The 21,967-nt window shown below is 55.9% G+C and overlaps 3 protein-coding genes across 3 annotated transcripts in view; 2 read left to right on the top strand and 1 right to left on the bottom strand.

Annotated features, from left to right (window-relative positions):
• Nucleotides 1–512: 512 nt before the first annotated feature.
• Nucleotides 513–1,812, bottom strand: MONBRDRAFT_13056 (uncharacterized protein; the record flags this gene model as incomplete). Its single annotated transcript, XM_001750952.1, has 3 exons — nt 513–734; nt 984–1,185; nt 1,682–1,812. 3 exons carry the CDS (start codon nt 1,810–1,812, stop codon nt 513–515), a joined length of 555 nt encoding a protein of 184 aa, XP_001751004.1.
• An 18,622-nt stretch (nt 1,813–20,434) lies between these two features.
• MONBRDRAFT_30507 (uncharacterized protein) lies at nt 20,435–21,333 on the top strand (the record flags this gene model as incomplete). Its single annotated transcript, XM_001750960.1, has 3 exons — nt 20,435–20,683; nt 20,760–21,023; nt 21,199–21,333. 3 exons carry the CDS (start codon nt 20,435–20,437, stop codon nt 21,331–21,333), a joined length of 648 nt encoding a protein of 215 aa, XP_001751012.1.
• A 262-nt stretch (nt 21,334–21,595) lies between these two features.
• MONBRDRAFT_30506 (uncharacterized protein) overlaps nt 21,596–21,967 on the top strand; it is a gene marked incomplete at both ends in the record, with an annotated part of 3,262 nt that continues 2,890 nt past the window's right edge. The window contains one exon of the mRNA XM_001750959.1: nt 21,596–21,963. Coding sequence (XP_001751011.1) covers nt 21,596–21,963 — 368 coding nt within the window. The remainder of the gene's footprint in view (nt 21,964–21,967) is intronic.

Raw genomic sequence — 21,967 nt, 5'->3', positions numbered from 1 at the left:
GTGGGGGGGGGGGTGGGACCTGATTTGGGAAAGCCTAGTGTGTAGCGAGAAGAGCTGTCACAGCCTGCACTGGTTGGAAGCCAGGTAGCCTCCGGCCATGCACTGAGGAGGGCCAGGAGATGTCTTTTGGCTTGACAAGGAAAAGGCATGCCAACTATTCTTCATTTTGGAGGCCCAGTTCAGGCCATTTGATCGAGCTGCTTCTGAATGGCATTGAGCTGTCATTCCGAGGCGTCAGGGGCGTGGGGAGGTGAGCATGGGGTCAAAAAGGGTCGGTTGGAAGCAATGTGTGTGACAGGGAGGTTTTGGGCATGGTGAGTGTACCTTGCCAAAAAAGTCTGAGAGCTCGGCGTGATCAAACTCGAGGTCCACCAGTTGTCGCTGGGGTATTTTTTTTCAAAAAGAAAAAGAACAAAAAAAAAACAAAAACAAGGAAAACACAAACCATGTGGGAATGCGTGAGGTCCATGCAGGAAGAAGGGTGGGTGCGCTTTGTATGGCGTGGTCAGGCGTCACGGGGGACTGGTCGGGAGGGGCACCTGATTGGCGTTGTCAGCCAGCTCAAGCTGGAGGTGGCCCATGGGGACGGTGGTGCGTGTCTGAGTGTGGCTCGCAGTTTGCACAGAAGCCTGCCACCGAGTGTCGACGAGGGAGGTGGAAAAGAAGGGCTGGTTGCGGGTGGTGTCAACGAGCTGAGCGCCATGGTCAGCCCAAGTCTTGAGGATGATTTGTGTCTGCGCAAGGACCGAGTGTTGTGGTGGGTGGTGAGAGCGACGTCGGGTGTGCAAGCAGCGGAGGCGACGTTCGGGGGGCAGGCACAAACATGTTCTTCATCCAAGCCGACGGCGGCCAGATTTTTCTGTAGCGATTTGATGCTGGATTGGTGGTAAATGGCCTGGGGGACAGTGAGAGGGGACCGGTCCGTGAGGTGGTGCCAGGGGCGGTGGGAGATCAGAAATGCGAGTCAAAAAGTCGACACTGACAGTGTCAAAGAAGAAGCTGAGGGTGTCGAGGAGCAGGCTGACGGCCTTGGGATCAATGTCCAGCGCCACCTGAAGGCTGTATCGCTCATCCTCGGAAAAGGCTTCCTCCTCCACTTCGTGGTGGCGCTGCGCGATGCGAGTGAGGATCGAGTTGAGCCGCTTGACCGGCACCGCGTTGATAATCTGGACGGCGGCCGTCAGACTACGGGGACCAAGAAAAAAAAAGGCCGGTATTAGTCAAAGGGATACAAGTCGGCAAGGGCGGCGACGGCGCTGCAAAGCGAGACGAGCCAGACGGAACGGCGACGGCGCTGCCGTTTCCGGGGGCTTGCGGGGATTGAAGTTCAAGCAGATGTATTTTACTTTTGAGATTCGCCAAAGAGGGCCATGGTTGCGGTAGTGTAAAAACTGACACACTTGACCCTGCTTCAAAATAACGATATGCTCACTGCATTCGTACACTTGATACAAACTCACTGCGTTCGTCTCTTTGTATTTAAGAGCCTTACAAAGTACACTTTAACAGGTGTTGTGAAGAGGCCGTTTGTCCTTCATCTCGCCCACCGTCACAATGCTGACTTGGACTGGTGATGGGGATGGGATTCTTGTATCATCCCAAGGAGAAAAACCACTTTTTAATCTATTCAAAAGTTCGGGCCGGGCCATAGGACAATCAATTGTTCGACGTCTGACGTTACGTTTGCGGCGGGGGCACGAAAGGGCAGCGCCGAGTTGTGCGCATGGCTGGCTGTGCCATGCCATGCTGGCTACGGTGTCCAGTGGAGCTGGACAAGATGTGCCGTGGTCGTGTTTGCCGTGACAGCTGCATGGCGTCACGCCGGTCTGGAGCATGGGACCTCTCTGTCCCATACGAAAGAAGCAAGAGCTTGTATGCAAAAAAAAGTAAAATAACGTCAAACGCGAGAGGGGCGGGGGCAAGGCAAGATCCGATTCGAGAGAATGGTCAGTGGCAGCGGCAGGGCAGTGGGTCGGTCAGGGGACGACTTTGGGAGGAGGGAAGTACAACCGGCCTCATGGAGCTGAGCGGAGAGGCGGGGATCGGGGACCTGCTTTGTTCCCAGCAGTCGCCTCAATTCATCGTAAGCTGAGCAGGCAAGCCTCCACGTGCTTGCGTGCGGACTGCGACCCAAGCAGAGTCGGAGCTACAGGAGGAGACGATGAGGAAGACGCTCGGGATCTTGCAGCTCCTCCTCCATCATCATCATCATGTACAGGTAGTCCCCCATCTGATGCCTCAACCCAAGCCCAGCAAGCCATCGTGTCTCGCATTTCGACCACCGCTACGAGCGCGCTGCCAAACCGTCAGTCGGTCCTCTGTGTGTGTGTGTGTGTGCGTGTGTGTCTCTTGTGTCTCTTCCCTCTCTCTTGGCTGGACCGGTAACTTAAAGGTGTAACGTTACTTACACTCATGAGTGCTATATAGTGTGATGGCTGTTACTGTTATTACACAGCGCGAACGTAACATCAACGCCCGCCGCCTTTACCACACACACTACAACGCAACAGCACAAAGAGCAAAAGAACAAAAGAACAAAAGAACAAAAGAATATATGAAAGAATAGCATTCAACAGAGAGAGGGAGAGAGAAAGAGAGAGAGAGAGAGAGAGAGAGAGAGAGAAAAATAGAGAGAGAGAGAAAAAGAGAGAGAAAAAGAGAGAGAGAAAAGAGAGAGAGAGACACACACACACACCAGAGAGAGAGAGAGAGAGAGCGAGTGTGTGTGTATTTTTCTTCTGTTGCGGTGGAGGTACAGTGTGCGCTGGCTGTTCTTCATGTCGTGTCTCTTGTAGTGTGTGGTGTCTTTTGGGTGAGCTCTTTATGAACCTCGCTGTTTAGCATATTCTCTGCGTTTGCCTTGTTATTCCCTATACAACATCTCCTACAGCAGACTCCATCTCTGAATCTCGTACCCGTTGGTCCCTCCCTCTCTGCCCGTGTTGCCCATCCCACACCCAATCTCTGTCAAACAAGGCTCAAGTCAGTCCGAGGGCGGCGGCGGCGGCGTTGGCGGCGTTGGCGGCGTGTCGTCGACGCCCGGGGGTGTGCAACGTCACTGCCCTTGGCTTGTGGATTTCCTATCGTGGTGGTCGGCCGTGGGTGGTGGGCCTGTGCATCGCGTGTCAACCAGGCTCTTGGTCTTGGCGCCCTGCCGTGTCGTGTCGTCGTCACACGAGCTTGTGACGTTTCACGCGCACACGCTTGGGCGTGACCTCGGCACGACGGTCGGCCAACCATCGAGCAAACCTCAGCCGTGAAACCCTTGATGCACTTGAGACCCGGTCTTTGAATTGGCTCCCTCACGTTGATTCACATCCACGCTCTCGCTCGTTCATCTCTATGATATGATTTCATTCTTGTGGTCCATCGCGCGCGCGGACCCACACCAAGTGTCTCGATCCTCTCTCTCTCTCTCTCTCTCTCTCATTCAAAACAACGCATGACGCACACGCTCTCACACACCCTCTCAACGCATTGTCCAAAGTCTTGATCCACACACGCCCTGCTCGTTTTCCCCGGCCCCCCGCTGGGCGGTTCGGGGCTGCTGTTGCGCTGCCCTTGCTTTCCGCCCCCTTTTTTTTTTTTCCGTTTTTTTTATTTTTTATTTTACCCATTTCCTCTTGTGCTCCTTTCTGCTGCATCTGTGTGTCTCAGTTCGTTTTGGCCTCAAGCCTCACTGGCAATGCCATCTCTTCTTGCTCTTCGCCTTTGCTTCTTCTCGTTCCCCGGTCATTGCGTCCGTCTTGGCTCACATTTTTTCTTTTCGCTGCCGCTTAGACCAGAGGATCCATCCTCCCCCCAACACGAAGCACGGACCAGACCATGGTCGCGTGACACGGGTTTTATTTTTTTATTTTTTTTTCCTTTCCCCTCTGACCACTTCTTTTTTTTCCGTGTCTCTTTTCGTCGCACGCCTTTATCCCTCCCCCCTGCGGGGAAACGGCTACCGCCAGCATGCGGGTGCAAGCCTCCTTTGGACGGTCGGGGTCCAAGGCGCTGATCGCCTTCCTCGTCTTCCTGCTTTTCTCACACACTGGCTCAGTTGGCAGCACCAGCACCGCCGCTGCCGACACCACAACCACGGTGGCCCCTACGACGACGACCGCCGCTGCCGACACCACAACCACGGCCGCCCCTACGACGACCGTCGCTGCCGACACCACTACCACGGTGGCCCCAACGACGACGACCGCCGCTGCCGACACCACTACCACGGTGGCCCCTACGACCACTGCTCTGCCAGACTGTGGGGCCAGCAGCTACTTTGACGGCAACAACTGCGTTTTCTTGACAAACTGCTCAGCCGGCTTTTTCCAGTCCCAAGCCCCAAACGCGACCTCGGATCGTCAATGCCTGCCCTGCCCCACCAATACCTTTTCCACACTGGTATGTCCTGCCCGGTGTACGGCTCGACTCTTGTTGTCGATGATCTTCCGTTCTCTCCTTTCCTATTGTCTTTCCCCGACCTGACTGTTTGAGGTGTGCATGCGTTTGCGTGTATGTGCTCTTGCTCACGGATTGATTATGGCTCGCAATGAATGGTTACAGGGTAACCAGCCAGCCTGCATGAACTGGACGGTTTGTGCGCCGGGTCAGCACGTTCTCACGGCCGGCACTGCCGAGGCAGACCGCACCTGTGACAACTGTACCCTGGGCTCCTCGTGGTCCAATACCGTATGTGTTTGAGAAGCTTGCTTTCTGCCAATCGTCCCAACGGCTTCATAAACAGGCACCCCTCGAGCGCTATCTTATTCTCAACCGCCTCTCCTTCTCGCCCTGTCGACGTTTTTGCCTTCTTTTCTTTCAGAGCAACCAAGCCGAGTGCACAGCCACAACTACCTGCCCTGCTGGAACAGCTGTCAATCAAGCGGCAACTCTCTCTTCAGATCGCTCTTGTGCGAATTGTACAGACGGCACTTTCACCATCAACGTTCGTTGAAGCGCTTTTGCTCGATTCCCTCTGCTCGCCTCGTTGCCATCTTTGTCCACAGCGACAGCCACTTCCATCACGAACACTCATATTCTCGCCTTGGTACCGTGTTCAGGACAACGAGCTCCAGTGTTCCGTCTGGACTACTTGTCCCCCCGGCTTTGGTGCTGTCAACACCCCAAGCACGACCTCGGATCGAGACTGTCAACCCTGTCCCGATGGTTTCTTCAACACTAACGTTGGTGCAAGCGTGGCATGCATGTCAGCATCAGCCCAACCGAACCGATCGCGGTGCTCTCACAGCCCCTCACCCTCCTCCCAACACCACGTCCTGCCGCACAGGGTTCCACCTGCCAGCCCTGGTCCGATTGCGAACCGAAGACATATATTGACGTTAACGGCACAGCCAGCTCAGACCGTATTTGTGATGATTGCTTATATCTCGTCAACTACACACCCAGCGTAAGTCGTCAGAGTTGGCAGCATTTGACACATCGATCTGAATTTTTTTTTTCCAACTCCCGGCTCTAAATGGCGATGCCTGCCCATCTTCTGCAGGAAAACATGTACGGTTGCCTCGATGTGACGCCATGCCAACCCGGCACTTTCGTGTCCAGACGGGCCAATCGCCTCCGTGACAACACCTGCACTGCCTGCACCCTGGGGACCAACTTTACCGCCGGAGTCGACGAGGAGTCGTGCACACCACTCTCCAGTTGCACTGTCAACCAGTACCAAACTGCTGATGGCACAACCTCGTCCGATCGTGCATGTACCAATCTGACCGTTTGTGCACCCGGTTTCTATGAGACAGTGGCTGCAACTGCTACCACGGATCGAGAGTGTGACGGTACGTCTCGCTAGCAACAATCCATGGCTGATGCCCAGTCCCTCTTAATCATGAAGCTTCTGGTCACCACCTCACCCTGTCCTCGTTCTGGCACTTGCAGTGGATGCCTGCATTGCCTTCCCGTGCATCAGTGGGACTTGCAAAGACTTGGTCGGGCAGCCTAATTCAACCGCGGGTCGTGTCTGCACCTTGCGTCAAAATCACACGCTCGAGTTTTTGAACATCAGCCATGCTACTGTGGACCAAAATGAGGTCTGTAATTATCCAAAAGTTTTGTCTTTTTCTCCTTGTGTGTGTGCTTTGTCGTCTTGTCTTGTCTTGTCTTGTCGACTGCTCCGAGCTCAAGGCGTAAATGTTATTTGTTTACAGGTGCAAGGTAGCTTGCAGCGGATCATCAACGCCAATCTTCCCGTGGACTACTCGACCGTCTCTGTCATCATCGATGCTGTGACCGAGCTCAACCGGCTGTCCCCTTGCGACGAAGGGTTTTTCTACAACGGCACCTTTGATGCTCGTGCAGATACCCATCCTGATCTTTGTGTGCCGTTGACTGATTGCCTTGCCGGTCAGCGTGTAAAGCAATCACCAGGCGCCTTCCGTGACCGCTTGTGCTCTCCCTGCAGCACTGGCACTTACACCAGCTCGCTGAACGAGCAAACATGCACGCCGTGGAGTACCTGTCCTCCAGGACAGGGCCAGTCTACTGCTCCTTCTCCGACTCAAGACGTGCAGTGTGCGGTGTGCACGGCCGGTACATACAGCGATACCGATGATCGCAGTGCCTGCCGGGTCTGGACCACCTGTGGGCCAACTGAGCAAGAGACAGTGGAGCCATCAGCATCACACGACCGTCAATGCGCTGAATGCCCCAACGGTACCTTTGCACAAGGTAGCGAGTGCAATATCTTCCAGGATTGTGCCATTGGTTATGGCATGCTCGCCGAAGGTACCAAATCCAGCGATCGCCAGTGCGAGCCTTGTACTGTTGGTGAAACATTCAGTGACGTTGCAGACGACTCGGCTTGCACGGATGTTAGCACCTGTGAGGACTATCAATATGCGGAAGTCGCAGCCACCACGAGCAGTGATGTGGCCTGCCGCAATCTGACGCAGTGCCAACCTGGCCAGAGCATCGAAACCGCTTCGACATCCAGTTCCGATCGCGTCTGCATTGGTTGCTTACAAAACGAGACGTACAGTGAAACGGTCAATGCCGAAGCTTGCTCAGCCGTGACGCCGTGCGAAGAAGGGACTGTTGAAGTCAGTGCTCCAACAACCAGCTCCGACCGCCAGTGCGAAGCCAACGATCGTCGCCGTCGTGATGTATCGTCTACTCCGGTAGCCGCTACAACCACCACCGCGATGGCCGACTCGACCACCACGACCACCGCCACCACGGCTGCCGGCTCAACCGCCGCCACCACAACCACTGCCACCACGACCGCCACGGCGGCCGATACGACGTTGGCACCCACAACCACTGCTGCTGCAACCACCACCGGCCTGCCCAATTGCGCCACCGGCAGCCAGTACTTGGACACGCAGACCTCGTCCTGCGTCAATCTGACCATCTGCACCGCACAACAGTTCGCTGAGGTTCCTGCGACCAATACTTCGGATCGCGTGTGTGCCAATCTGACGGTTTGCAACCCAGATACGCAGACAGAAGTTGTCGCAGCCACCAGCACTTCGGATCGCAGCTGTGCCTGCAAGAACGGAACGTCCAACTCTACAGGCACTTGCGAACTCTGCCCACCAGGCACTCGGCAAGGCTTGACTACCGATGATGTCTGCGTGCCCTGCGCAACTGGTTTTTTTCAAAATGCCTCGGGAGCCGTGGAATGTCGTGCTTGGAGCAGCTGCCCAGCTGGTTTCGGACAAACTGCTGCACCCAACGCCACCTCGGATCGCGTTTGCACAGCCTGTGCAGCCGACTTTTTTGCCTCGGGGGGCAATGCCTCGTGTGCTCCAGTTCGCAACTGCGATCCCGGCCAGGAAGTCTCACAAGACCCCACCTCCTCGAGTGATCGCCAGTGCGCTGCATGCACGGCGGGTACCTATAGTGATTCGACCAACGTGCCATCCTGTGCTTCTTGCCCGCCAGGATCTGTGAGCCTCGACGATGAGGCGACCTCTTGTCAAGCGTGCACGGCTGGCGTCAACTTTCAGGCCAATGCTGGACAGTCCACGTGTGCCGCCGTTGTCGACTGTGCGCCCGGCTCCTACGTGACGGCACCACCGACCATCACGTCGCAGCGCGAATGCTCGGCGTGTCCTGATGCTACCTTCTCCTTCAGCAGCTCGGCTAGCGCGTGCACGCCCTGGACCAACTGCACGGACAATGAGTACGAAGTACTCGCTCCTTCCAATGTGACCGACCGTCAATGCGAGCTCTTGGCCGAGTGTGATCCTCGCTTTTACGAGGAGTTTGTGGAGGCCACCGCCACCTCTGACCGCGTTTGCGTCTCCCAGAATAGCAGCACCGTTATCGACTTTCACATTGACGCGATTGATGCGGAATACCAAGATGTCCTTGCCGCCGTTCGTGATGTGGTTAATAGCACTGGCCGTGGTGACCTTTACGATGACCTGTCTTCGACCAATGGTCCTGCCTACTCCCGGGCCTTCTTGCGCCTCATTGAAGACGAACCGAGTCGCTCTGACGATCCGGGGTCCGGCAATATCTTTATTTACTTTGGCCTTCGGCTGCCCTCAACGACCACTTTTACATATGAAGTTCAGCGTCGCGTTCTGCGTGAGGCGCTTGCGGCCGCTCTGACGGCCGATGCCAGCATCTCCCGTGCTTTCTCTGACGATGACCTGGCTTCCATCTCTCACGAACAGGTGGCTGGTAACGTGCAGGCCTCCCTTCGTGTGATTTGCCACAGCTGCTCACAAACCGTGGCCGAGGATGTGCTTTCCAAGTTGCAAGCTCCCATCGAAACAGGCGCTCGTACCCTGTACACGGGTGCCGTTTACGTCGCGGACAGCGATCCCTTTGTCATTCATCTCGATTGCCAGGCCTGCACAAGCACCAATGGCTTTTACCGTCCCGAGCAGTGTGATGGCCTTTGCACGCCCTGTGGCGTCTGCGGTGCGGGCTACTGGCAGCAGGCAGCATGCGCTGGCTCCATTGATACCATCTGTGCGCCCCTCCCCGACCCGCTTTACAATGTATCTGTGGAAATGTCTGCCGACTTTGCACTTTTTGGTCCCACATCCCTGGATGCCGGTGTGCTCAGCAGCAACATGACTGCTAATGTCAAATTCGTCTACGCCACTGCCGGTACTGTGTCGATGCAGTACGGTGCAGTGCATAACACGGCACCCGTGACCCTGGAGCCCAGTGCTGCCACGTCCTTGGATTTGCGGCTCCTAACTCGCACCATTTCACCGATCAGCCCGCGCCTACACGTTGCCATTCAAGCGCTTGGCCCAGCCGGAGAGCCATGGGTTGCGCCCTACGAGGTTCTGTTGCACGTCACCCACGAGAATGCCTCATTCTCACCCTTGACCCTGACTTGTGGCATGACAAACGTTTCGGCCCTGGGTATCTGTACGGGCTCTGCTCACGTGCCTGGCTCATGGTTTGGCGCTGCCGAGGCAGCCTTCACGGTCTCGACTGCCGCCGACCAGAGCTGGACTGCCAACACGCTTACTGGTGCCTTGGCCACCTCCATCGCCATGCCAGCGTTTGTTACCCCCAACACCGTTGCGGTCTTTTTGAGCGACAATGTGACCGACGCTGGCTTCATGCGCGTGGCCTACCACCGTCGCCAACCCGTCATGAGCTTGGCATTTACCGTTGTTGCGCATGGAGCTCAGTTTACCGAAAGCAGCTTTGCTGTTGCCAGTGACGACTGGTTCGTAGCCATCCAGTCCTCATCTCAAGAAGGCAATGCCCACACGCTGGTGGTGACGGCTTTCACCACGAATGCCGATGCAAATCAGCCCGAGGATTTGGATCTTTTTGATATCGCCTTTCGACCTGTGAGCGAGGAGGCAACAGTGACCATCGAGATTGTGGCCGATGAGGTGCGACTCGCCACCCAGGCTTCGGTAGTACCCCAAGTGGTGTATGTGCGCAAGCAATCAAATGCCAGCGCAGTCCTTCACGTGTTGGAGGCCAACGCGGCAGCTGTCTTTATCCGCCCTGCCAACGGGCTGCGCCACCACCTCAATATTCTTGAGCAGAACACTGTGGCGCTAGACGTACAAGTGTTCGCCTCAGATGGTCGCCCAGTGACCGTGTCCAGCTTGAGCTGTGCGGTCGTTCCTGTTTCGGCGGAGGAGGAGCTGGATGGTTGCAGCACCCTCACATTCGCCAGCGACTTTGCGGGCGAAGTGCAGCTTCAAGCTACTCACCTTGGTATGACGGGCAACTATTCATTGACTGTTTGGCGTGCTGTCAATGCCCGTCTTGAAATGAGTCAGTCTGTGGTTTCACCGATTGGCGAGACGGCCGATCCCGATGATACGGAGGCGTGCCGGCCTATCTACTCCACGACCCGGCCACGAGTCTGGGCGGACATTACCGATGGCACCAACGCCGTCACAGAAGTGGACGTGACGAGCCTGGTTGCCCCCACCGCTTTCTCGGGCTATGGTCCCCACCTGGCGTACGAGGCCACACAACGTGCCTTTGTGGGTGTCTCGGCTGGGACCGTCTCCATCAGTGTGGATCTCGAGATGGCGGGCGCAACAGTCACCGTGCGGGATGCTAGCTCAGCGGCCATCTACTTGGGCGCCCGTGCCTACTTGGGTCGTGTTGAGGGTGCAATGTTCTCTCACGTGGTGGCTGGTTCGGGCGCGCAGGCAGCTACTGCCCGGGGTCAATCTTCCTTCGTTGTGGGACTCACTGCTGGGCGAGCCTTTCCTTTTGCTCTTCTCAGTTTGTTCGACCCCATGACCTCGGACCGCTGGACGCTTACTCCGTCTGATGATATGTTCACAACGAGCTTGGATGAAATCGTGCTGACGGAAGATACGGAGGAAACTCGCAGTCTTGAACTTGCACAGCGGGCTGATTGCACGCCTGAAACAATCAGCGCCTCCTTTGACCTCAACTATTCCCGCCCAGTGCCGAAGGAGCTGGTGGCCTTGGATGCACCCGCCTCCCTGTATGGCCGACAATACGGCGAGCGTCTTGATCAGCCATACTCGGCCGTGATTCATTTGGAAATCGTGTACAGTGACGGCTCGCGCGTGCCCATCTCTAGCAGTAACGTCGAGCTGGGTGCCTCTACTTATCTCAACAACTTTTCGCTCATCGAGGGCGAAGGTGCCGTATACATTGAAGTAGAGGACGATCCGACAAGCAACAAGGCCTCCATTATCATTGAAACGTCCGAGGGTTCGGAGTTGGAGCTGCGGGTTAACATTGAATTAATACTGCCAGTCTTTGAAATTCTCACGTTCAGTTATCCCGACCTCGGCACTGTCACCGATCGCATCGCAGCCGTTCCAGGAGTGGCCTTTGTGCAGATCCGAACCAGAGACGATCACATTTACGTGCCAACCAGCCTTGTCGACACTCTTGAGTACGACGGTGCCACCATCGAGTTTGGCGTTTACGATGACACGACACTCTTCATTCAGGCTGCTCATCTCGCCAGCTCCTCAAAGAATTTGCTCGTGCGGCTTGAAACTGGTGATGACTTTGCCGAACTGCTGCGATCCGACAGCAGCAGTCGTACTGTGCAAAATATTGACAATTTTGCCGTGTACAACTTGGCAGCCATGAACGTCACTACCAGTGGTAGCTCAATGGTCATTGACGACTCCGACAGTCAGTTGCTGTTGTCTTTTGACATTGAGCTGAGCGATGGCACGACGATTCCAGCGCACCTGCTGCACGAGACCCTCACGGGCACGTTCATTCCCACTGCGCTCGGCATCACGTTTGCCTCATCCGACGCAAATATCCTGGCCATTGATGAGTTTGGTCGATTGGACGTCCTGGCCTCGTCTGCGGAACCGGTGCAGCTGACGATTATGGTCAACGAGGAGCTGCAAAGGCAAATCAATGTGACAGTGCAGCTGGACAAGGACGCTTCGGGTGTCGATCTCACGCGTTTTTCCAACCAAACAGCTGGAAGCACCTTTGAGATGCCGTTGCGCCTGACCTCGGATGTGGCCGTGGGTGCCATCCAGCTGCGCATCACGCTTGACCCACGGGATGCCCTCACGCTGCAGCACGTCCGCGTCTCCCGCGGTGTTTTGGGTTTGATTCGAGCCAATCGCGATACCGATAAGCGTATTACCATTTCCTGCCTCTTTGCCCAACCGTTGGCACCAGGTCAAAACGTGGATTTTGGTACGGCCACGTTCCTCGTCGCGAGCACGGCGTCAACCACGGTGCGATTTGATGTTGAACTTGTGGAGCTCACGGGTGCGACTGGTGTGGTCTTGCTGAGCGATGTTCGCTCCCCGGGGTCCAGTTTTCAGTTTGACATTCTTGCTGAGCAAGCTCGCCGACGCCGCTGGGCCGTTCACACAACGTATCATCTGGGTTCACACGGCAACGATTTTTCTTGGGACGCCGGCGTGAAGGCTGAGGCTTCGACTTCCACTCCCGCCCCCGGTTGGGAGCGTGATCGCCGATGGTCCGTCTCAACATCCTATCACTGGGGTACCTCTGGCACTTCGATTCACATTGGCGGTGGCAGTGGGCGGCGTCGGCGAGCCGCAGTTGGTGACGCTGATGCTTCCCTCGACTTCAATGATGATGGTCGCCTTACTGTTGGTGATGCCCTCCTGCTGCTTCAATACTTGACTGGCTCCCTGGGCCAGGCACCCGCATCGAATGCCGCCATGGACGTGGATCTGAGCCAGAGCGTGTCCCTGAACGACGTGCTTGTAATGCTGGACGTCATTGGTGGTCAATTGCGTCATATTCCCTTCTTCGAAGTCCTACCCGTCCGGGATCCTGAGTCAGACTGCCAGCTGGGCGTATCTGTGGCTGCAACCAATGCAGGCCTTGCGTCCGGGGAATCCGCCGGTGATACCACACAGATGTTCCTAGTGTTTGTCAACCTTGCGGACAACACAGCCTTTGCAAAGACTTTTACGACGCAGAGCCGATACTCGTCCAATGACGGGGTCCTCAAACTGGTCGAGCTCCCAGCTGACACCAATTTTGCTCTTCAGGTGAACTCCACCCTTGCCCAAGATGCCTCTTCGCCTGTTGGTCTGGCCGTGCTTCAAATTGCTGCCGACAACTCGGCTGGATATCTGCACACGGGTGAATTGGATGGTTCGACTCAGCTCTATGACGCGGTGTTCAACAGCAGTGACGTTCAAATCTTCAGCTACGATGGCATCTCCCTCATCGACGGGTTTCGCGCTATCATGGATGAGACGCTGGAGCAGACGACGATGCAGTGCCGTGCCATGCGTGCGCCTAGCTTGGCCGTGACTAGTGCCCAGGTGGACGTGGGCTACACGGCTGCCGTCACCATCACGGCACCGCAAACGGAGCCCCTGCCAATCCTGCATTACACGCTGCAGTGGATCTTTGACTGCTCTGCACCCCACGTGCCAACTGACAAGCAGGTGGCGGGCTGCAACGAGTTTGGACAAGTGCCAGCGCAAGAGCGCCAGGTGACGGTCGCCGAGGTTACCGCCGGTGTCGTTGAAGTCGACGATTTAGTGCCGGCCACGGATTACGCCTTCCGTGTTTTGTTGCGTGTCAACAGCACACGCTCGGGCTCGCGCGATGGCCTGGCCTCCGATACGGCTCGCTATACAACCCAGCAGGACAATCCGGTGGCCCCTGTGGTGGCCACGGCCACAGCCATCTCCTCGACCAGCATCAATGTAGTTTGGAGTGAGTTGAACCCGGTTGATCGCATGGGTACCCCCGAGTATTACGTTGAGTTTGCCCGTGTGCCTGGGCAAGTGCGCGCCAACGCATCCTTTCCGGACACCGGTCGCGAGCGCATGGGTGCATCACCCTTCGTTCTCTCCGGCCTTGAGAAGCACATCATCTACAACCTGACCGTGTATGCGGAGAACACGGGCATGGCTGCCCTGCGTGGTCCGCCCACTTACTTGGGAAATGTTGAGACGCTCGAGGCTGCCCCCGATGCCGCTCCCGTGCTGGATCAGACAGCCTCAGCCACTTTCAATAGTCTGACTGTGAGCTGGGCGGCGCCCCCTGCAGCGGCTCACAACACGAACAATCTGCGCTACCGCCTGGAGTACGTGGCCAAGAGCACGACCACGTACGCGGACTCCACGTCGGTCACCGCTGCCAGCTTGGGAATCAGTGACGACTTTTCGGCCCCCATGGTGCAAACAAACCTCGTAGGCACCCAAACAACGCTCACTGGCCTTCACCCGGGCCTCGATTACGTCGTTCGCCTTTATGCCCATCCCGCCTCTGATGCCAGCCTGCTCTCTCCAGCCAGTGATGATCTTATCTACCGCACTTCAGAGGATGTTCCTCAGGGCCCCGTAACTGCCATCAATCTGGCGTCTGGTGGCGATGGCGCAACATTTAGCGTCATTCGATGGTCCTTGCCTGTTGAAGCCGACCGCTCGGGCATGATTGTAGGCTTTTTGGTTACCTTGTCGCGCGCCAGCGACTATGACCCACGCCGCGTGGACACGGACGCCACAGATGCCTGCGGTGGTCTTTGTCAGTTCAGTGTCAACAACTCCGGCGCTGCTAGCAATCTCTTCACGCTGCGCCTTGACTCGCTAGAGGAGTACGTCAAGTACAATGTGTCAATTCGACCTCGCACGGCAGTGGGGGCTGGTATCAGCACTGCCTTTTATGACTGGACCACGGCACGCGCGGCCCCTGCCACGGCGGTGCGTGCGGTAGACCTCAGCGATTCCAGCGATCAGTCCTTGATGTTTTCGATCACACCACCGCGATCAGAAGATCAGAATGGTCCCGAGCTCAGGTACCTCATTACTTATCAGGCGAACAGCGCAAACAGCGACTTTGCGTACCGCATCCAGGACGGCGGGTTGCGGACCGCACCCGATGAGTTGGCCGCAACTGGCACCATTGACGGTGCTGTCACCAGAGTTCGCCTGTCCTCATTGCAGCCTTACATGGAGTATCGAATCACGGTCCGCGCCTCCAACGGCAATGGTTTGAACGGCCCCGAATTTGCTGTCGTCTTTCAAACGGATCCCTATACTCCTGATGCCGCAGTGCGCAATTTAGCAATCACTGAATTGACAGGCGATGGCGACGGCGATGCCCGCATCAATGTCTCGTGGTCGCTCCCCATCGCCACTCGACGTAATGGCATCATTGAGTCGTTTCGAGTCACGCTCGAGCGCCAATCCTCGCCAGCAGTAGCCCCTGGCGACCATACCATCGAGACCACTGTATCCAATATTGCCGTTACAGCCCCCTTCACCCCGGAGCGCGATTTTGCTGTTGAATTTCCTCACTTGCAACCGGCTTTTCTGTACGCAGTCAAGGTTGAGGCGGCCACGTCAGTGGGCTTTGGCACCATGTACGATAGCCGAAGCCAACTCTTGGCTCCAACCGTTCCGACCGGTATCGTCGACGAGCTTGAGTTTTTCGATGTCACGGCGCGCACCTTCCGGTTGCGCTTCCAGTCTTTGGACATCTTTCTTCGCAACGGAATCATGACCAACTATACGGTGGTCATCTCCGCTAGCTCCGACTCGCAGTACGACACCCCAAACAAGAAGATCGTGACCACGCCCATCACCGCGACCGATGAACTGGGCAGCGATGACTACGACTCGGTGTATACACAGTTGGACCCCTACGTCACCTACGACGTCGAGGTGACGGCCAACAACGAGGTCGGCGCCGCGCCCCTCTATCGCTTGGGCCACCAACGCACCGAGTCAGCCGCCCCCGAGGCGGCGCCGACACAGCTTGACTTTACAGGCGTAACTAGCAGTCAGATGACGCTGAATTACGTGTTGCCTCTTAAGCATGAGCGTAATGGGCCAATCGATTACCTGGCTCTAGTTGTCGAACGCACGGAGCGCCAATACTACAATTCAAACGGTGCCTTGACGCAGCTTGAGTACTCGACCACGCTGGATCAAGACTCGCCTTTTTCGAACGACCGCAGTGGTCATGAGCGGGGTCAAAACGATGACTACAGCCGGACCTTTACTGACTTGCGGCCTTACACACTGTATACCATGAACATGTCACTCGTTACGGTGAACACGCAGGGCACCGGTGTGATCTTGCGTGGTCCAGGGCGCGTGGCAGAGCGCCGCACGCTTTCAGCGCGGCCTGAAGCACCGCCCGCGGTCACGAGTGCCGTTCTGCCTGATGGATATAGTTCACAATCAGCCTTTGCTGTCAGCTGGGTCGCACCCTCCACGTACTCGGGTCCCATCCGTCGGCTCTCGCTCGTGGTCGAGCCACAAGGCAGTAGCACCCATGCCGTCGCCTCGTTGGACTGCGCCTCTAGCAGCTGTGATTTCGGGACGTGGTCCGAAGCCCAGGCTGCCAGCAGCCCGATGGCTTACATTGCGTACAGCCAGACCTTTACCGAGTCGGAGGGATTGGGGGATCTGTCTCGAAGCTCTTTTGTCATTGGTGCCGAGCGAGAGAAGGTCGACGCTGACGGTGATGGTTATGTCAATGGTCCTCTCAAAGCAGGTGCCACCTACACCTTCCGTCTCCTCACCTGCACGCAAAATGGCAACGATGAACTGTGCCAGGCCGCCAGCCTCAACCCGACCACGGCCTTGGCCTCGACGGCGGCTGCCCCCGCTGACAATACTGGCATCATCGTTGGAGTTGTCATTGTCATCATCGTTCTCATTGTGGCCGTTCTTGTCTTTGTCATGTGGCGGCGTCGCCAGAACAAAGCCGCTGCGCCTGATGAAGATTTCTGGCGCAACGACACAGCTTCGACGATGACCAACTCTACCGCTGTGGATGTAAACAACTTTCACTCGCCAGTGCCGGCGCCACGCTCCGGCCCGTCGATGGGTCTCGTGCCGGTCCGCCCGACCTCGACGTCCTCGTCCCTACAGCCCAGCTTGCCTCCCAAGGGCGGGGCTTCTGCGGCAGTTATTGCGCCACCCCGGGGCGCTAGCAGTGTCGCTGGTGGCGCTGCCAGCGGCGTGCCGCACATGCCCCCTGTTGAGCGTCATGAGATCTCGGTGTCGGACCTCAACACGGTGATTCAGCAGATGGCCGCCAACTCGGACTTTGCGTTCTCCGAGGAATACGAGTGCATTGAGTCGGGCTCTGAGTTTGGTCGCAATTACGCCATCATGGACCGCAACCGGCAAAAGAACCGCTTTGCCAACATTTTGGCTTACGATCACTCGCGTGTGCCGTTGCACAAGCTTCCCAACGATCCGTATTCCGACTACATCAATGCCAACTACATTGATGGCTATAACCAGCCCAAGTCGTACATTGCTGCGCAGGGACCACTGCCACACACACTCATGGACTTTTGGCGCATGATCTGGGAGCAGCGCGTCTCGGTTATCGTCATGGTCACCAACCTCGAGGAGAAGGGCCGCACCAAATGTCACCGCTACTGGCCTGAGGAAGTGGGTGGTCAACTCCCGCTGACGACCAACATGAGCGTATTCATGACCAAGCAGGAGGAATTCCCAGACATGGTCATTCGCCATCTGACTGTGCAGGTGAGCCAGCAGTCGCGGGTTGTTACCCAATTTCACTACATCTCCTGGCCTGATCACGGTGTCCCAGATTCCACTGCTGGCATCTTGACGACTATCCGCCGGGCCAAGGAGACGCGTAACCAGGCCGCTGCGGGGCCCATGGTGGTTCACTGCTCTGCCGGTGTGGGCCGCACTGGTACGCTCATTGCCATCGATTACAATTTGGACAAGGCCGCCAGCGAGAACAAGGTTGATGTCATGGGCAGTCTCAACGAGATGCGTCGCCAGCGCACCACCATGGTTCAGACTGAAGGACAGTACATTTTTATCTACCGGGCATTGGCAGATGGTCTTTCCAACATTGTAACGGAGATGAGTCCCGAAACGCTGCGCAAACATTTTGATGAGCTGCGCAAGCCCGTCTCCTCCGGCGGCACTCAGCTGGACCAGGAGTTCCGTGGCCTCAGTCAGGGCCCGCCCTCCTCTAACACGCGTACTGACGCTGCTCAGCAGATGGCAAACAAAAGCAAGAACCGCTTTCAGAACATCATGCCTTACGATGCTTCGCGCGTCAAGCTATCGGCCCTGCCGGGTGTTGTCGGCTCGGATTACATCAACGCCAGCTACATTGACGGCTTCCGTCAACGCAAGCAGTTTATTGCCACACAGGGCCCCATGCAGAGCACGCTGGCAGACTTCTGGCGCATGGTATGGGAGCAGGAGGTTCACAGCATTGTCATGCTGACTCACCTTGAGGAGAGTGGCCGGCAAAAGTCAGAACAGTACTGGCCCTCCCTGGGCAGTGACCCCCTCAATGTTGGAGATTTGCAGGTGTCCATCTCTGAGGAGGAGCACAAGAGCTTTGGTGTGGAGCGCACCTTGACTCTGCTCAACCCCGTCTCGGATCAAGCACGTGAGGTCAAGCACTGGCAGTTTCCAAACTGGCCTTCCTCGGGCGAAATGGGCTCTGGCCGTGACTTGGTTGACTTGGTGATGCGCGTTGAGGACTACGCGCGAAGCAAGGTTGTAGTGCCTCAAGAGGAGAGCATCTACGGCAACCGCGAGGCCATCAACGAACACGCTATCTTGCAACAGCTGAAGCCCACGGTGGTGCACTGCAGCGCTGGCGTGGGCCGAACGGGCGCATACTGTGCTGCTGTTATTTGCCTCGAGCGCATGAAGCAGGAGAACAAGGTGGATCTGTATCAAGTGACGAAGCATTTGCGCACGCAACGACCTGGTATGGTCCAGACCGCCGAGCAGTATGCCTTTGTGTACCGCGTCATCTTGGATTACTTGGACAAGCAGAATGGCGCTGGTCCGATGGCGGCCATGGAGAGCATGTATGCGACGCCCATTAGTCAGCCTGCGTTTGGTGAAGACTCGGAGATGATGTCATCCGACCTTGGAGCCCGTGTCGTCAACTTTGACAGTGGGCCACCGCCAGCTCGGTAAGCCCCGCCGCTTCGTTGAACCTCCCACCCTTGTCTTGGTTCTTTTTTGCTCTTTCTTTGTTCTTGCTTTATTCTTGCGTTGTTCTTGCTTTGAACTTGCTTTGTACTTGCGTTGTTCTTCTTTGTTCTTCTTTTTTGCCTTTGCAGTGTGTGGTGTTGCCTTCTCATGCTCTCCGCTATGCCTGATGCTTTACTGTTCTTGTAGGCCGGCCAAGTCTCGCAACGTCAATTTGAACGATGAAGATGAGTCAGCCTACGGTTTTGAGGCCTAGCGGGCTCGCGTCGAGACTTACGACACACATCTGGATATTGGTGTTTGAGTTCCGCTCAATCCGGTTTTAACTGGTCGGAATGGAACTTGTGCGCCGTTGTCTTCTGTCATGTGTTCTATATTGAAGCTCTTGTGCCGTCGCTCCGTGGAAGATTGGGGTTGTGCATGTCAACTCGTGTCCAGCCCTGGTCCTCGCTGTATCTTTGCTCGCAAACCTTCCTTTCTTGTTGTTGCTGTATCTTTTTTGTTTTTGTTTTTTGTTTTTTGGTGCGTGCGCGCGCGCGAGCATGATGCATGTGATGCCTTTTTCTTTTTGGTGTACCTATCCTTGTTTTATCCAATTTGACAGATCATGTCACTGTGTTGACCGTGTTTTAGTGCCGTTGACCGAATGTGCTTGTGTTGTTAGTTTGGTTGTTTGTTAGCTGTGTCCCCCCCCTCTGTTGAAGTGAGCTCATGCAAAGTCATCTTTGCCAAGTGCGCCAGACCCCGACCACTCTGGTCTGTGGAGACGGATCTGTTGTCTGCACGAGCGGGATGTGCCCTTGTCCCAGAAGTGTTCATGAATATATTTTTCTTGTTGTTTATGTCTCCGCGTCCTACGTGGCGCAGAGAGTGTGTTTGTGACTGAATTCTACGACTTTCCTCAACAGAAGCAGGCCTCGCGTGGTGTTGCCGAAGCAATCAGATTGTTTGCCCAAATTGATGAGCGCGAACCTTGTGTGATCAACCAACGAATTACAATCACATTTCTACCAGTGACAACCTTTCTTTGCCGCTTTGGGAGGAAGTAGAACTTGGCAACAAGGCAAAGGGGAGGAAACAAATCGCATCGTCATTGATGATTGGAAAAGTGGGGACAAGTCCCGCAAGCTTTGCATCGATGTGAGAAGAGAAGGCCATCTGTGTGCCTTGTCCAGAACCATTGTGTGTCTGTGTGTATCTGTGTGTCTGTGTGTATCTCCCCTTTCCCCAAGTTGATGCAGCTGGGTCCTCTTGCCGAGGCGATGCGGCCCCGACTTCAGCACTGCGATCGCACCGTGGCATAAGTATGTGCCGCCAGATGACAAACGCTTGTTTCTCTCTTTGACCTCAATCTCACCCAGGCTCGAGTTTGGCCCCTGCTTCGTCGCCTCCTCTGACCAGTCACGTCTTACCTGCTAAAAACACATGCTCACCACGAGAAAGAAGCAATTCATTGGCAACTCACCAATGATTGCTCCATCCGCGCAAGAAACACGTGCATACATGCACCTCGAGCCTGTGCGCGTGGTGTTTTTCTCTCGTTTGTGCATTCCGGCATTTGTGCTCGTTTCAAAATTATGTGCTTTTTTTTCGTGCTCTGTGTGTGTGCGTATTTGTGCGTGTGTCTCTCTCATTCTCTAAATCTCTCTCGCTCTCGCTCTCTCGCTCTCTCGCTAAATCTCTCTCTAAATCTCTCTCTAAATCTCTCTCTCTCTCTAAATCTCTCTCTCTCTCTACATCTCTCTCTCTCTCTACATCTCTCTCCCCCTCTCTCTCTGAATCTCTCTCTCGCTCTCTCTCTCTCTAAAGCTTTTTGGCACCGGCATGTACGGCGCACAGAAGAGTTTCCTGGGGCTGGACGTGACCGTGGTCTCTGCACAACCTGCGGCGGGTACCGGAGAGTGGACGGTTGGCAAGGCGATGAAGGAGGCTGAGAAGCAGAAGATGTCCAAGTACAAAGGTTTCAACAATGACAAAACTCACGTTGTCGCCTTGGCGATGACCACGACCGGAGGACTTGGCTCTGATTTTCTTAGTCTGCTGCGACGACTTGCCGTGGTGGCGGAGAATAGCGGAGTCTACCAGCCTGGGCTGGAGGAGAACTTCGCTACACGCTGGAAGGAGCGGCTCACGGCGACCCTGCACATTGCCAACAAGGACATGTTGGTGCGCCACTTTGGGCAGGGGCTTTGGGTCTTTGGGTGTAGAGTCCTTTCGTTATTTATGAGAACCATGAGTCACTCTTAGGGGTGGACTCCCTTGGTATTTAGTGTTGTCGTTGGTTGTTGTTTTTCAGTGGTGTTTGTTCCTTTTGTTTCCCTGTTGTTGTTACATGTGGTAGTTGTACTTTTCCTTTGTGTCTTTCTCTCTTTCTCAAACCGACCAAACTAAAGCTCTCTCTCCCTCCTCTCTCTCTAAATCTCTCTCAATCTCTCTCTCTCTGAATCTCACTCTCGCTCTCTCTCTCTCTCTCTAAATCTCTCTCTCTCTCTAAATCTCTCTCAATCTCTCAAAACCTAAAAACCTAAACCCCTCTTTCTCCCACACATCTCTCTCTCCTTCTCCCACACTTCACTCGCCCCGCTCTCCTTTCTCCTTGATGAGACAAGTTTCAAAATGCGACATTTTTTCATGTGGAGCCGAAACCCGCCACGACCACGACCACGGAGCGCTTCTTTTCCGTCTCTGCTTGTTCAGTAGTTTGTGGTGCATGGGCGGGGCGAGCGAGCGCGCGCATCATGGCCTTGGGCCGGTGCATGCTGCTTGTTGTGGCAGCGGTCATGGCAACAACTACGATTGCTGCCAAACCACGAGTCGCACAAACACCAGACCCTGGCCAGGAGGACTCGATCGTGCCACATGGCGCCAGCCAGATGCAACTGCCATCAGGTGAATGCTTTCCCGACTTGACGCAGCCACAACGAGCAGCCGCCGTTCCCCCGCACTGCCACGATTTTTACAGGCTCTATCAGCAGTTGGTTGCGTCCCTGCAAATCCAGCCCCACCAGCTCGCCCAAGCTCAGGCTGACGCCGACGCCTACCTGGCATCCCTGACCCCGAGCTGCACGTTTGACAACCTCGACTATGACGATCAAACGCTCAGCTCGTAG

This window comes from Monosiga brevicollis, genomic scaffold, assembly GCF_000002865.3.
Source record: "Monosiga brevicollis MX1 MONBRscaffold_54 genomic scaffold, whole genome shotgun sequence".
In the NCBI taxonomy this organism is placed as follows: domain Eukaryota; class Choanoflagellata; order Craspedida; family Salpingoecidae; genus Monosiga; species Monosiga brevicollis.
Note: the sequence above shows the minus strand (reverse complement) of the source record. Positions and strands in the feature narration are given on the sequence as shown.